Source organism: Fundulus heteroclitus, chromosome 8 (genome assembly GCF_011125445.2).
Source record: "Fundulus heteroclitus isolate FHET01 chromosome 8, MU-UCD_Fhet_4.1, whole genome shotgun sequence".
In the NCBI taxonomy this organism is placed as follows: domain Eukaryota; kingdom Metazoa; phylum Chordata; class Actinopteri; order Cyprinodontiformes; family Fundulidae; genus Fundulus; species Fundulus heteroclitus.
Genome location: NC_046368.1, coordinates 28,330,178 through 28,346,681, shown reverse-complemented (window position 1 = coordinate 28,346,681; position 16,504 = coordinate 28,330,178). Strand labels below are relative to the sequence as shown.

Genomic DNA, 16,504 nt, shown 5'->3' with positions numbered 1-16,504 from the left:
GGGACAAGAAAGCTGGCGAGAGTTGGTTGGAAGATAAATGGAGTGAAACACAGTACTGGAAGCAAAGAAATGTTCAAGAATGCACAAAACTTGAGAAGAGTCATGGTTCACCTTCCAGTAGAACAATGACCCTAACCCTACAGCCAGGGCTACAACAGGATGGTCCACGTTTAAGGGTGTTAAAATGGCCCAGCCAAAGTGGCTGAGCATATAGGTGCTGGTCATAATGATTTCATTAGTTTTGATAATCATCAAAATATAAAGAAATAAACACTTGAAATATATCAGTCTGTGTGTAAGGAACGAATATAATATCCAAGTTTCACATTTTGTATGAAATTACAAAAAAAAAACAAAAAAACTTTTTCATGATATTCTAATTATAATATCAGCACCTGTACACACATGCCACACTTCCCAGTTCTTTGCAAAAAAAACCTAAGTTGGGTCACACTCTTTCCTTTGTTGGATTTTGCATTGAATAGTACTGTTTGAGCTGGAGACTGTTATGTAAATTCACTAAAACACCTTTGAGGCCTTCACAAAACAGCTGTATTTGCAGGGGTTGGACAATGAAACTGAAACACCTCTCATTTTAGTGTGGGAGGCTTCATGGCTAAATTGGACCAGCCTGGTGGCCAATCATCATTAATTGCACATTGAACCAATAAGAGCAGAGTGTGAAGGTCTAATTAGCAGGGTAAGAGCACAGTTTTGCTCAAAATATTCCAATGCACACAACATTATGGGTGACATACCATAGATCAAAAGAGGACAAATTGTTGGTGCACGTCTTGCTGGCGCATCTGTGACCAAGACAGCAAGTCTTTGTGATGTATCAAGAGCCACGGTATCCAGGGTAATGTCAGCATACCACCAAGAAGGACGAACCACATCCAACAGGATTAACTGTGGACATAAGAGGAAGCTGTCTGAAAGGGATGTTCGGGTGCTAACCCGGATTGTATCCAAAAAACATAAAACCACGGCTCCCTGAGTCACAGCAGAATTAAATGTGCACCTCAACTCTCCTGTTTCCACCAAAACTGTCCGTCTGGAGCTCCACAGGGTCAATATCCACGGCTGGGCTGCTATAGCCAAACCTTTGGTCACTCCTGCCAATGTCAAACGTCGGTTTAAATGGTGCAAGGAGCGCAAATCTTGGGCTGTGGACAATTTGAAACATGTATTGTTCTCTGGTGAGTCCACCTTTACTGTTTTCCCCACATCCGGGAGAATTACGGTGTGGAGAAGCCCCAAAGAAGCGTACCACCCAGACTGTTGCATGCCCAGAGTGAAGCATGGGGGTGGATCAGTGATGGTTTGGGCTGCCATATCATGGCATTCCCTTGGCCCCATACTTGTGCTAGATGGGCGTGTCACTGCCAAGGACTACCAAACCATTCTGGAGGACCATGTGCATCCAATGGTTCAAACATTGTATCCTGAAGGAAGTGCCGTGTATCAGGATGACAATGCACCAATACACACAGCAAGACTGGTGAAAGATTGGTTTGATGAACATGAAAGTGAAGTTGAACATCTCCCATGGCCTGCACAGTCACCAGATCTGAATATTATTGAGCCACTTTGGGGTGTTTTGGAGGAGCGAGTCAGGAAACATTTTCCTCCACCAGCATCACGTTGTGACCTGGCCACTATCCTGCAAGAAGAATGGCTTAAAATCCCTCTGACCACTGTGCAGGACTTGTATATGTCATTCCCAAGACGAATTGACGCTGTATTGGCCGCAAAAGGAGGTCCTACACCATACTAAGAAATTATTGTGGTCTAAAACCAGGTGTTTCAGTTTCATTGTCCAAACCCTGTATGTTGCCATTAAATCACACACAGTTGGACTCCATTTAGTAAATAGGTAAATTATGATGGTAATAGGATGCACTGAATTTTATTTAGAGGTATAAGTATAAAGAGGGTTAAACATAAATGCAGTGGCAGTTCTACACCAAAAATACTAGGAGGGCCAGGGTGGGGCCAGTGTTTTTTCATGAGGCACATTACAAAAGAATGAAACAAACAAACAAAAAACAAAACAAGAAAAATGAGACAATATTTTATTGTTCAATATATTGGCTTCTCCAAATTCTCCTTAGTTGTGAGTGTGTGCGTGAATGGTTGTTTGTCCTGTTTGTCTCTCTGTGTTGCCCTGCGACAGACTGGCGACCTGTCCAGCGTGTACCCCGCCTCTCGCCCAGTGAACGCTGGAGATAGGCACCAGCAACCCCCGCGACCCCATGAGGGATAAAGCGGTTTGGAAAATGGATGGGATATCTTAAGTAAGCCAAAGAACCACTTGCGGCTCTGGAACTGTAAGTTGTAAGTTGCAGATCTAGCTGATGGAAACTGGGATCCTATCAATTTTGCCGAAGCCAACACTGTAAAGGTGCGTTCACACCAAACGAGGGATTGACATGTTATCCCTATGTAAAGGCATATTCAGGGGAGAATTAACGATCCACAATGCGACTGATGCGTTCAGAGCTAGGCGAAAGGCACAAATTGGGCGAATAGAGCGAAGCGAAACTGCGAATAGCCTCGGTTCACCTGAGTTCAACAATCTGAACTTTTCTGTCAAGTCTCGTCGCGTTAAGGGTCCTCATCGTCCATTTATTTCAGCTCTAAAATGTTTTTTACATGTTACATATTTAAACAGTAAAATGAGGCTATATGTAACATATGATCTATGATGGATTTACTGACTGAAGACGTCTGTAGCTTGTGCCCTGGAGGCTGATCCGCCCCCCTACACGGTGCAGCAGGTCCTCATACTGGGTCCTGGACAGATGGAAGTGCTGCTGGAGGTGACCGTCATCAAAACGCAGCTCCAAGTGGTGGTACTCGATTCCCAGCGAGTACCACCACTTCACAAGTATGTGTCTGTATTAGTCGGCTATACATGCTTCCAATCAAATACACTGAAGTTTGTAAAGTGATAAAACAGTTTCATACTCAAGCATAAGATGATTAAAGTTAAAGTTAGTTAAACTTAGTTTGTCCAGATGTTACAAATAAAATGACCATTGATGCCAGAATCTCACAAATGTGGTTTATTTTCGTTCTGGAAATGCTTACAGAGATTTCCCCACAAGCCAAAACATAAAGTCAGAAGTGAACAGTATTTCATGTAATTATCTACCTCTAATGACTGCAGTGTGTTACTTCTGGTGAGTAACTGAGCATCGTCCATAACAGCTGTTCAATCACAGATAAGCTAAGCTCGGCGTCCTCAACCCAGATGTCCAACGTAAGAGATTGTTTAGCAAAGCCGCTCTGAAGCGATGGGAAAGTGGCCAGGCAGGATGCTGCGTGACCCTTTTGTAGTCACACGACCCTGGCAGGACTTGACCTCCGACCTAGGGTCTTCACCTTTTGGCCTTCTTCTCCTTCATGATCTTCTTGCTCTCCTCTCTCCTGCGCTTGTTGACGGGATTGCGCGGGTCGTAGATCTCGAACGTGTCCTCGTCCGGCACGGTGGCGTCCTTGACTTTTCTGCTTTGCTCATCAAAGTGCAGAACGTGGGCCATCCTAAATCAGACGGAGAGAGGGGGATAGAGTTCAAAGCACAGCAGTGGAGCATCCAGTAAATCAGCAATCTTATGCACGTTTACCTGGAGGCCAATCCGTTTATCTGGAAACCCAGGTTATTGACAAAAAAGGAAAAAACTGATCTTACCTCACTGGTTCAAACCTGTCTTAAAATGTATACGTTGCTACAAAAGGTTATGTCCCACCATTACAGATTTCAAACTCAGGTAACCAGAGTAAACACAAAATACAGCTTTCGAATTAGGATTTCAGTTATTGAGGGGAAAAAGTTATTCCTCCTCTGAGTCAAGAAAAATAGGAACTCTCTCATAATGGCCATTTTTGTTATTGCTGAATCATTAACACCAACTTTAACTGAGGCAAGTGATGGCTGCAAGGCTTTAGATGTTTTTTCTGGGTTCTTTTATGGCCTCCTGGATGAGCTGCTAGTACGCTCCTACAGTTTTTTTGGTAGTTCTGGGATGGTTCTTCACTGTTCCATGTTATCCACATTTGAGGAGAACGACTCTCACCAGGGTTCACTGGACTCTTTCCAACCTAAAGACGTTAATGATTGTTTCCTGTCTCTTAGTTAAATCCTCTAGTGTGGGGGATGAAGCGTTGCCTTTCAGATCATTTGGCCTAATTCATGATGTCAGACAGGTTCAGTTTATAGGATGTAATGTGATGCTGTAACTACCAGTCATCAGGTGGGTGTAGTTACAGTGAACTCAGCTTTCCCAAAATATGGTTAAGTCACAGTGGATTCATTAGTTGGCATGGGAAGTAACCGTATAATATTTATTTATTAAGTTTATTTGTCAGGGTCAGACGCACAACAACACAGACTAAATGAGAAAGCAGCGGTCCCGTGCAAACATTATGGAGCTTAAAGCATGAACTAATCTGCAGCACTTGTCCCTAGATAAGCCTTTAAAAACAGAGAATCTGAAATACTACATTAAATAGAATAATGCTGAAAGAGTTGACCGTGATACGAACAACCTATTTAGTGACAGGCACAGCAGAGGGACTAAAGCACGGCAATAAAACAGGTTAAACATGAATACGATACGGGATTAGACACAGGCAGGATTTGGTACGTCTTTGACTGTTAATTTTTTTTTTTGTTGATAATCTGAATCATGTGTGACACAAAAAGTAGAGCTTGGTAAGAGGGAAAGTATTTTTTCATCTTTGAAAAAAGGTTGTGATGTGCTGTGAAGTGTCATTTGGGCACCGGGCGGAAACACCAGTTGTAAAGAATTAACCCCCCCCCCCCGTCGGCGGTCCTCCTCGTCCTTTATCCTGGAGAAGCGGTCTTATTTTATTGATGACTTCTTAAGTAAGAAAATACTCTCGAGGCACAAACTACACTTTAATTCATTTAATCTAAGCAAGCCAGAGAAATGGTACAGCTTCAGTACTGGACTCGCATAATGATCACAATTCAGGAAAAGGGTACAATAAGGGAGCGAGAGCCCCAAACTCTCGGTTACATTAGTTTAAATGGATCCGCAAGGACATCCATCCCCCCCAGTGTTGTCTGTGGGAGACGTGTCACTGTTAAGACTGTGAAATAGCATAGCCTCCAAGGTTTATCCACATGCACATGCTGCCCTGAGATAACTGTCCATTTGTTTATGCATGCCACAGCTGTGACGTCCTCAGTGTCAGTGAGCTATCTGTTGTTTCCCCAGAAACTGCTTTCTGCAGCTCCAGCGTCTGTAATCTCGTAATCTGTAACAAATGCATCATCCTCCTGAAACTCGGCTGTAGTGATACAAGTGAGGCACTTCAGCTCTGAAGACAACATTAATAGCAAAAGCAAAAACTTAACAAGGGCCATAAAAACAATTACCAACTGGACAAAAGCAATTATAGCAATTATAAATATCAGATAACAGCTCAAAGGTTCAAAAGGAATTTAGCTGGAGGGCAGCTTTTCGTCCCATTTAAAAGGTGAACAATACCTGAGCATCTTTCAGCTGGGGTTAGTGGGTGCATCAGGGATATCTAAGGTTAAGCAGTTAGTGGACTGTTTCGTGTTGTAACAGCACACAACCCACATGAAATATCCTGTTCAAACAGGAGATAAGCATCGTGAATGGATTTATCTGTTAAAGCAACAGCATGCAGATACAGAAAGCTCACTTTGTATTAATGGAGGTCAATTTCCTTGAGACACAAGCAAACCCCTGAAGAGAGGAGGGTACACGGTTTTTTTAATCAACCATGTTTCTTTCTGTTAATTGTGTCCCATAGTTATGTGTTTTTGGAATCTGCCGCTTTTTTAGAGCTTTTGTTATGATTTTACTTGGGTATCGTTGTTTATGAAAGATGAATATTGAAGAAACAAAGTTAGGTGAAAAAGCTCAAGATGCTCTAATAAAAAGAAAAGCAGTTAATATCTTAACATCAGCATATCCTCCTACAAACATGAGGACATTACGTCTATCGGAGGCGTTCTAAGACTGTAGAAGTGAGCTTTGGTTTTGGACTAGCCGCTAGCGTCAACATCCAGGTCCAACTAATCTGGATTTATCATGAATTAAGATATCAAGAAGGTTTTCTATAGGTAGAAAGCTACAAGTGTCTTGTCTGTTAAGTTGCCAACTAAACTTCACAACTTAATTTGAACCAAAACCCTTAAGCTGCAAGAAACAAAATTGAAATAAGCTCACTGAAAAGAAAACGTGAAGTCAGACATGTTCCCGTTGGATAGATGCAGGTGCAGACCAGCGCTGGATCCGAATGTTGTAGTCTGCAAGGAGCTGACATGTCTGATCCGTGAGCACAGAGGCTCACATGTCGTTGATCTCTCCAGCCAGTCAGCCTTGTCCACCAAGACAGATTCAGGAATCAGCATACATTCCTCAGAAGAGATATTAGTGTCAGGCACTTCCCAGATAACAAAGCGGCAACATTTCTGCAGCTGTCGGAAGACTGAAGCAACAAAGAAGGGAAAACTGTCTGTTGTTAAACAGCTACATGCCTCTATGTCAAGGTCTGAGGAAAGATCTCAACTGAATGTCCTAGCAGATGTTCCCTTAGTTGTAATGAGATTACTTTTTCCAACACATCCACTTACATCACAATAAACTATAATTAACACTATTAACCATGAACCTGCAAACAGTATAAATAGGTTCCATCACATTTTTCATGTAGAGTTCCACACTTTTCAAGAGCTCACAGTCCTTTACACTAATTTAAAGATAAAGAAAAAAAACATCCATCCATCAATCCGTTGTCTTCTGCTTATCCGGGGTCGGGTCACGGGGGTAGCAGCTTCAGTAGGGAGGCCCAGACGTCCCTCTCCCCAGCCACTTGGGCCAGCTCCTCCGGGGGAATCCCAAGGCGTTCCCAGGCCAGCCGGGAGACATAGTCCCTCCAGTGTGTCCTGGGTCTTCCCCTGGGCCTCCTCCCGGTGGGACGGGCCTGGAACACCTCACCAGGGAGGCGTCCAGGAGGCATCCTGACCAGATGCCCGAGCCACCTCAACTGGCTCCTCTCGACGTGGAGGAGCAGCAGCTCTACTCTGAGTCCTCCCCGAATGACTGAGCTCCTCACCCTATCTCTAAGGGAGAGCCCAGACACACTACGGAGAAAACTCATTTCAGCCGCTTGTATCCGGGATCTCGTTCTTTCGGTCACGACCCAAAGCTCGTGACCATAGATGAGGGTAGGAACGTAGATCGACCGGTAAATCGAGAGCTCTGCCTTTTGGCTCAGCTCTCTCTTCACCACAACGGATCAGTACAGCGCCCGCTTCACAGCAGATGCTGCACCAATCCGCCTGTCGATCTCCCGCTCCATCTTATCCTCATTCGTGAACAAGACTCCAAGATACTTAAACTCCTCCACTAGGGGCAGCACATCCTCCCCAACCCGGAGAAGGCACTCTACCCTTTTCTGGTTCAAGACCATGGTCTCGGATTTGGAGGCACTGATTCTCATCCCGGCCGCTTCGCACTCGGCTGCGAACCGCTCCAGTGAGAGCTGTAGATCACACCCTGATGAAGCCAATAGGACCACGCCATCCGCGAATAGCAGAGACGCAATCCTACGGCCACCAAAGCGGATCCCCTCAACACCTTGGCTGTGTCTAGAAATTCTGTCCATAAAAGTTATGAACAGAATCGGTGACAAAGGGCAACTTTGGCGGAGTCCAACTCTAACCGGAAACGAGTCCGACTTACTGCCGGCAATGCGGACCAGACTCTGACACCGGTCATACAGAGACCTGACAGCCCTTATTAAAGGGTCCGGTACTCCATACTCCCAGAGTACCCCCCACAGGACCCTCGGGGGACACGGTCGAATGCCTTCTCCAGATCCACAAAACACATGTAGACTGGTTGGGCAAACTCCCATGCCCCCTCAAGAATCCTGCTGAGGGTATAGAGCTGGTCCAGTGTTCCACGGCCAGGACAAAAACCACACTGCTCTTCCTGAATCCGAGATTCGACTATCCAACGGACCCTCCTTTCCAGAACCCCTGAATAGACCTTACCAGGGAGGCTTAAGAGTGTGATTCCCCTGTAGTTGGAACACACCCTCCGGTCCCCCTTTTTAAATAGAGGGACCACCACCCCAGTCTGCCAATCTAGGGGAACTGCACCTGATGTCCACGCAGTGTTGCAGAGCTGCGTTAACCAACACAGCCCCACAACATCAGAAAAAAAGGAGTTTAATATAATATTATGGCAAATGTAAAAAAATATGACAAAAAGAAGGAAGGCTGCAAGAAAGGAAAGACATAAAGAAGGAAAGGACGGAAGTTAGGAAGGTAGCAAACAAAGAGTGAAATAAGGAAGGAAGGAAGGAAGGTAGCAAACAAAGAGTGAAATAAGGAAGGAAGGTTTAGACAATGGAATAGTGAATAAAGTGCGGAAATACAAATATTGTCATACTTCATTAATGTATTTTCCATACTTATCCAGATCTGGAAAATACTGACATCTAATTTCAGACTTTAACAAACTGTATAGGATCCCTGAATGTAATCTCTGCCTGTACGAGCTCTGGGGTAAACAAATAATTTGTCAGTTTCTTACCCGACAATCCTTAAACAGTCTTCAGGAAAATGAGATGCTGCAACTGGATCAAAAGCGACTGAGGAACAAAATCTACACACATTTCATACGAAATGTTTCTAACAAATACATTCCAGGATTCTACAAGCTTACGAATATTAAGGGGTTTTTCATAAAGAGGCTTGGGAGGCTGTGTCCCTCTCTGAAGGCACTTATTTCTCTGATTGGTCAGCTTCAGCGAGGTTCTCCCCACCGCTGCGCATCCCATGCTATCAGGGAAAATCTGAAATTAAACGCACATGTGTGTTTGGTCAGTCACAGTGGAGCGATGTTGGAACCGACGGGTATGTGAGGGAACCTACACACATGGTGTAAAGAGTTCGGCAAACATTCCAGGCAAATCCACAGTGCAACCACCCGGCCTCACGCGAACCCACAACTCATCACTCATCAAGTTGTGCTTCACTTGAGAAATCAGGTCGAGAACAACCAACACTGCAAAAGCATGAGACGGGGAAGGAAGGAAATGACTAGGAACCGTCTATGGGGTATTCTCTCTCTCTGGTGATTGGGACTCACTGTTTCAACTCGTTTCATATGAAAGAATGTATATTTGGTTTTTCACAGAAAAAAGGTGTGACAAGGCCAGATACCAGGGTACAGTAGGTCTTATAGCTGCACCTATCTTACAGAAATATGCTCCCTTAAAATCTGACTCCACTGGGATTTCAAGGATTTCTCTTACACAGCAAAGAACCAACAGGGCCAGACTAGATCCAGAGTGTGGAGGAAATCGTTCATGTTGGTACAACCGCTTTTCATTCCCCGGCCTTTTGACATCAAGCTCGGGAGCTCTATTTTGTCCTTCAATTTTTTTGTTTGTTATTTCCACCACATTTCACCTTCCAATGAGGTGTTTCTACAGGTTTAACAGCATGTTTATCAGGTGCAGGGAGAATAACTCCCCTAATTTGGGACTTCCGGACATTGCCAAGAAAAAAGCTACAAAAGATGCAGACATCACAGATTTGTGACTGATGTCAGATCAGATGTTTTGCTTTACTCCATTCAGGCATCCTAGTATTTACAAAAGTTGTCTCTAAATCAATTCAATAGGCCGGGTACAAAACAATGAAAAATGCAAAAGTCTAAAGAGGAAAAGGAGAACAATGACTTGTGCTCTCCATAGTCTCGCTCTTCGCGGCAGCCTCAATGAACAGCCGACACACTTCTTCAAAAACTAGTTCCTTTAAAGCAGCTTTTTCCAGCTCTGGTGGTTCTTCCTACTTTATGTCTAAACACCTCACAGGTACTGCATATCCTCAGTTGTCTCTCTGCGCACGCGGGGGAGCTGCTCCCCACCCGTCTCCAGCGGTCATTAGGTGAGAGGCAAGGCACACCCTGGACAGGTCACCGGTCCATCAACGAGCTAAAGTCAATTTTAGAGAGACCAATTAACCTAACAGTCATGTTCTTGGACTTTAGGAGGAAACCGGAGTCACCAGAGAGAACCCACGCATGAACGATGAGAACATGCCACCTCCATGCAGAACCGATGATTCGAACCCAGGTCAGGACAACAGCGCTGCCAACCGTGGCCCCGTGCAGCCCTCTGTTAAACCTATTTTATAGCTGCATAACGTTGGCTCCTCTCTCTGGCTCAGTGCACCGTTTATGGTATGGTTTGGCATTAGCATCCGTGTGCGTCTCTTTCTGTGTTCATTTGTTGTGACAGCTCATCTAGAATGTCATAGCTAGAGTTTGGCAGACCCTGAGGACTCCTGCTGTGAGACCGGGCCTCCTCTGATAATTTGTCTACCAGTCTCAGTGATGACAGCCCGCCGACCATACGGCCTCCCCGTCGCACGCGGTGCTGAAAACGCGATGTGGAAACTCGCCGTTCTGGGGCCTATCGAAGCCCCTCGACGCGGCCGTGATGCAGATCTACTGAAGCTGGTCTTTGGGTTTCTTTTCCCTGCATTTAAAAAAAATACTGCAGCGGTGGTGAGGGTTGCAGCAGCGTTTGTGAGTCAGGCTGCTTGTAGACTTTGTGAGGATGTGAATGCTAGCTGAAGGGTAGGAGGGGTCGTGGAGGGAGAGCCAGGACCCGTAGACACAGACACAGATGGAATAGTTTACCTCCTCTGGCCCAGACTTGACTTTGAGTCTCTGACCTGTTGTAACCCACATTCTGTTCACAGTTCCTCTAGAGTGGCACAGACTTCCCACTGTTTTTTTTCCTAGGATCGCTATCCTAGCCTCCCCCCCCCCAACCCCCCGCTACCCTACACCGCTACCCTACCTGGCATAGTGAAGAGTATCTTTGGCCGAGTGAAGCTCAAAGTGCCAGACGACGTTTCTCGCAAATTCATTAGGGCCCCCACACACACAGCCAGACTACACTTCGAGAGTGTGTCTCGAAGACTAATAGCAAGTACAGATTTTGTTATTCTAAAAATCTCCCTCTCGCACACAGACACTTTTCTCAAATTCACACACATGGTATTCATTTCAAGCCCCTCACTCTGTGCAGTTTGAGATCTTTAGTGAAAAACAGAATATGAGAGGAAAACACAGCGTCAGGACTGATTTCCTGATGGTCAATCTGGTGGCTGCGAGTACAATTCACACGCACACGCACACACACACACACACACACACACACACACACACACACACACACACACACACACACACACACACACACACACACACACACAGATCAGGTTCATCCCTCCCAGGAGAATGAGGAACCCGTTTGCCATATGAGACCATTTTGCTGTTCTCTTTACACTGAATTTACTTTTACAAAAAAAATGTCTTCAAGTTTAACCACGATGATTTGCTCCTTTGCCAGTTCCTACCAGGGTTACTAAATTTGGTAAAGTGTCAAAACATTTTGCTGTAATTGACAGAAATGTATTGGAATAAACAACATTAAACCTGGTATTTAAAATATTGAAGTCGAAACCCAGGAGAGGTCATTGTCTGAAGAGCTAAAAAATGTAGAAGCTTAACCAGGGAGGATTAACAAATGTACATGCTGATTGGACATTTCTTTAAAAGGAGTGGGGGCTCTTTATGTAAAGGCGTTTCAATGAGACCCCTTTTTTGGATTTGGTAGGTTGTGTGTTAGTCTGGGGCTCAGGTGGGGTAGGACCGGGGACCAAAATTCCTGTTTTTGTCGCTCCATGAAAGAATAGATCAATTCCTAACTAAGCGCATGTCTGTCCCTGATAAAACAAAATGTTTATGTTGTAGATATTGTACAGTTTGTTTCAATCACCCCTAGGATTCCTATGGAATCGCTCCAATTTGCAATCTGTCCCAGATTCCACAGCTTAACTTCCTGTGGAAGGTTCCTGAAAATTTTACCTCTAAGGCCCTAATTCTTTCATGCCAGTTTGTCGCCACATGCGTCTGAAGCTAAACTAGTTTATGTTGGTTTATTTTTAGCAATTTATTTTAATATATTCTGCAAATATGACCTATAAACATAAAAAAGTTATACATCATGGTCTGGATGAAAACTCGATTCTGACTGCCTGCAGGGTGGCTGCTAAAAAGTGATATAGTACACCTATAAAAAAGTTTTATAGCCTGATTATTCTAAATTATTGCGCTGGCTCAAACAAGACAGTTGACATGATGCTTTGTCAAGGAGAGGTAGTAAATAGTTAATTTCATGTGAATACCTATGATTTTAATGGTGAAAAAATTTAAGTACTAATAATTGATTTAATATTTCTTACTTTCAAAAGTATAAGAGGGGGAATGCCCTTTGAGATGTCCATTATGAGAAATTAATGTACTTTGCATTGTCCATTAATTTCTGATAATAAACACCTGATTGGGCATTATCCCTTACATGTCATGTACTTCTTAAAAACTATGATATCACATCCTATATCCTACTACCCAACAAAGGCCTATTGAACCTGGGCAGCAGTATAAAACTTGATACTCCACATTACTCCAGACTTTTTGAATTGAGAAAGCTTCCTGGAGAGGAAGCGAAACGTCTTCAAACTACGGAAAACAAGTCCAGTTGCTTTGTTTTTTACTTTTTTTTGGAATGACCATGACCTGGATGACTGAGAATCTTCACCAGCTTCTTATTGCAAAAATTTATTGGAGTCATAAAACTACATTTCTCTACATTAGACCATAAAAATGACTTTAAATTATCAGTTTAGGAAGGCTTCATAGTAAAAAAAAATATTTATTAGAACAATTCTGATACTTGGTTAAAAGAAAATTTTCCTAAATTATTCAAAACATCCTAAGTAACAATATAATACACTTGACCATTTAAATAGGACCACTAGGTTCAAGTAAAGCAGAATATTCACACAAGGAGTATTGCATTATACTGACCTTAAAAGGGACATTTTGTGTTAATAATAATATAATTGTAATAATAATAATAATGTACTTTTATTTTATTGACAAAATGGCAAAATTTTTAGCATAATCTAAAGTCCCATTTTATTTACTGTAATGATTCCAAACTCAATCTACTCCCTGCTGCTTAATTTTGTTAAAACTCAGCCCCAGAATCAAAGACTGACCTGAACCACATAAACTGAAGCAGATCTCTGACTTCCAAAGGTGCTGGCCTGTATTTATTCATCATGACCTGATGCAACTTGAGCACTATCAGCTCTAAAGCCTGCGTGAAACATGTTGCATCAACATTTTCACGCCACATACATCGTATATTTATTAAAGACAGCAAAACAGACGATGTCTCCACCATGCTCCAGAAAAAACACTGGTTTTTAAAAGCCTATTTTAAACAAATCCTCCTGTCATTTAGAAACAGTGAGAACACTGCTAAGCCATAATGACAGATCAAACTGTATGTCCTTACTGGAGCAAAACTTAGAGGCACAATAAAACCACGGCAAGTCAAACTCTAAATCCTACTGACCATCCTTTGTCATCGTCCTCTGCCAGGTCCTCAGCATCCTGCTCTGGGCCCTCAGTGATCGCTGATGACAGCTTGGACTTGAAGCTGTTGAGTAGGGCCAACGTCTATGAATTCACAACACATCCATTTTAGCTTTCACACGATGCCCAGCGGAGCTGCTTTGATAAACGAACTTCGGAAAACAAGATGTTACGCTTGATCCTTTACCTGTTCCTCTCTGTTGGAACCTTTTTTCCGTTTTTGTTTCCTGAGCTCTTCATACTTCTTTCTTCCCTCCATGTACTCAGCAACGGCCTCGCTGGTCGGCTTTTTCTCTGTATTAGAGAGACGACACAGATATGAGAGCTGGTGGCTGAAAATAAATTAAGGGGGCAAAATTCACTGCATACAAAGATGTTTCCTTCGTTTTTAAAGGTACATTTTAAACAAAACCAATTAACTCACAAACAACTTATATTTGGTATTATAAGTATTAATTAAAAAAAAAATCTGTTTACTACTACAGACACTTCAAGTAAAGATCAAGTCTTTTTCGATCCAGTCCTATAAGATAGGAGCATATCAGCCGATACCCGATACTGATCCGATACTACCGTTGAATGAATGTGCCGTAAACCTTGCCATAGGATTGAAGGCATCAGGCTTGACATAAACATTGTTAAAAAAGGTCCGTGTGCTCTTTAGGACAGTGCTTTTGAAGGTGCTTATTTAACTTTGTAATGTTGAATTTACCAACTTTATGACCACTTCTCGTAATTTAGCATTTTGATATTACACGCTGCAGTCAGACTATAAGTTTAAAATGTTTCCTAATAGCAGACTTGGCTCAGTCAGGTGGTTGCTTTATGATGCTCTGTGTGTGCTCTGCGTGACGACGTAACCGGTGTTGCAAACATAGAAGTCAAGTGACTAGGTCGCTGTAACTGTATTGCTGTGTATGATATTAATTAAAAAGGAAATAACTGGATTGGAATGCTGAATCAGCGTAATTCAGCCCATATCCGATCCGGGTATCGGGTCAAGTAAAATTGTTTTATTTTCTGACTAGTGAGAAGCAAATTACTTTTCTGAATTATGGAGTCACTAAACTGCCTGATTCATATGTATTCACCATTTCCATGTATTTCGGTTCTGTTTCCCATATTTTATAACAGGTCCAGTTGACCTGTTATAAAATATGAGCGATTATGACCCCTAATCAAGGTAAAAGTATAGTCAAGTCATTTAATCATATTTTCCTTACTGTTGACTTGAAGAAAAAAAAATAAAAATAAATCATAATCATTGCAGGAACAAACATGTTGGGTATAAAATAAGCCATTATCAAAGTATTTTCAAAGTGGTTTCTGCCACCTTTTCCTCCTTTTGGAACCTTCTTTTGATTATAAGAGCCGATGTGACATGTGAATTTCTCCACTGTGAAATCAATAAAGTCTGTCCTATCTTATCTCTTATCTTATCAATCAGAATCAGAACCTGACTTCAGTGCTGTCAGCCACCTGCAGTGTAAGTGCAGTAATACTGCAGTTACACTGCAATATTACTGCAGTGTAATACTGTTAAACAACTGTTCGAGAAAACGGACCAATGAATACAATTGTGATATAAAAAGGGTTTGCCTCCCAGTTTTGCTTTGATTTTGGTCGCACCTATATGTTTCAGATCTGACAAGAAATCACAATATCAGACAAAGACAACCTGAGTACACACCAAAAGCATTTGTCAAATGATAATTTTATTCGTTAATGAAAAGAAGCTGTCCAAACCAACATAGCCCTGTGGGAAAAATAACCACCCCCCTTGTTAAAACATGAATTAAGTGAGAATAACTACTGTTTCCAGAAACTGAGCCCATTTTTACAAGCCAAATTCAAAAACAGTAGAAAAACAAAGTTACTGACATCTATCAGCCTGGATAGGACTATTTCTAAGAGTTTGAGGCGTCGGTCAGTCAAAGAGAAAGAGAGACGTCATCCTCAAAGGGAGAAAACGTGCAGCAGAGAAGAACCTTCCCAGGAGAGGCTGCTGAACGAGAAAGACTCCAAGATCACATCAACAATTCATCCAGGAGCTCACAGAACCACCTGGACCAACATCTATAGTCCTGCAGAACTTCCTTGGCTCAGTTAATGGCAGAGTTCAAGATTTAACAATGAGAGAGAAGGAGAGATTGGGCAGAAATGGCCTCCATGGGAGAGCCAAGGCCAGAACCACTGCTGAGCCAGAAGAACACAAGGACCGTTATGAGTACTAAGGAACTGTATGAAATATTTTCATTTGCAAAAGTTTCTCTAACATATAACTCATTCTTTAAACATTTAGCAAAATACAAATAACACTGGTAATCCTAACTGACCTAAAATAGGGAACATTTAGTCTGATTTAACTTCAAACAGTGAAACAAAGAATTGAATGGCATCAAATAAGTTACCATCACAGTGGAGTGTTTGTATAGCAGATTTTCATCATCAGTGTCATTGAGCCCCTGTGTGAACCCTGACTTTTACTCAAGGAGCAAAAATGTTGATGACGACTTGATTTTGGGTGAAATATGATTAAAAAAAACTTCAAACATTTTAAGGACAGATGTTGTTAACCTGATCTCAGAACAAAATAATAGGGGAGGTACAAAGGTGAGAGAGCCCCCTGATGTCAGACTGACGTGTTGTGTCTGGATCCATATAGCTCACTGTCACAAAGACATATAGGACTGACGCTCCAACCCAGTCAGCCTCTCACTTTGTCTCGCTCAGAGATGACATCAGCACAGTAACAAACGTACACAACCTCTGGCAAAGAAGAAGAAGACAAATCTATTTCTAAAGCAGACACATCAGTATACAGCTCCACACCAAATGATTCATACTCCTGGCAGATTTAGATATTTCAAAGTACTTTTCTTCAACCGAGAACCTTGTTTCTGATAGGAAAATAAACAGGAACATCATAAAAGGACAATAAAACAATGTAAAAGCTGGAGCTATTT

The 16,504-nt window shown here is 42.6% G+C and overlaps 1 protein-coding gene across 1 annotated transcript in view; it reads right to left on the bottom strand.

Annotated features, from left to right (window-relative positions):
- Positions 1 to 3,053: 3,053 nt before the first annotated feature.
- The window catches only part of cwc27 (CWC27 spliceosome associated cyclophilin), a 46,236-nt gene continuing 32,785 nt past the window's right edge, over positions 3,054 to 16,504 (bottom strand). Inside the window, exons 12-14 of the mRNA XM_012869621.3 lie at positions 13,726 to 13,832; positions 13,519 to 13,622; positions 3,054 to 3,546 (exon numbers count right to left, since the gene is read on the bottom strand). Coding sequence (XP_012725075.2) covers positions 3,384 to 3,546; positions 13,519 to 13,622; positions 13,726 to 13,832 — 374 coding nt within the window. The 3' untranslated portion in view covers positions 3,054 to 3,383. The remainder of the gene's footprint in view (positions 3,547 to 13,518; positions 13,623 to 13,725; positions 13,833 to 16,504) is intronic.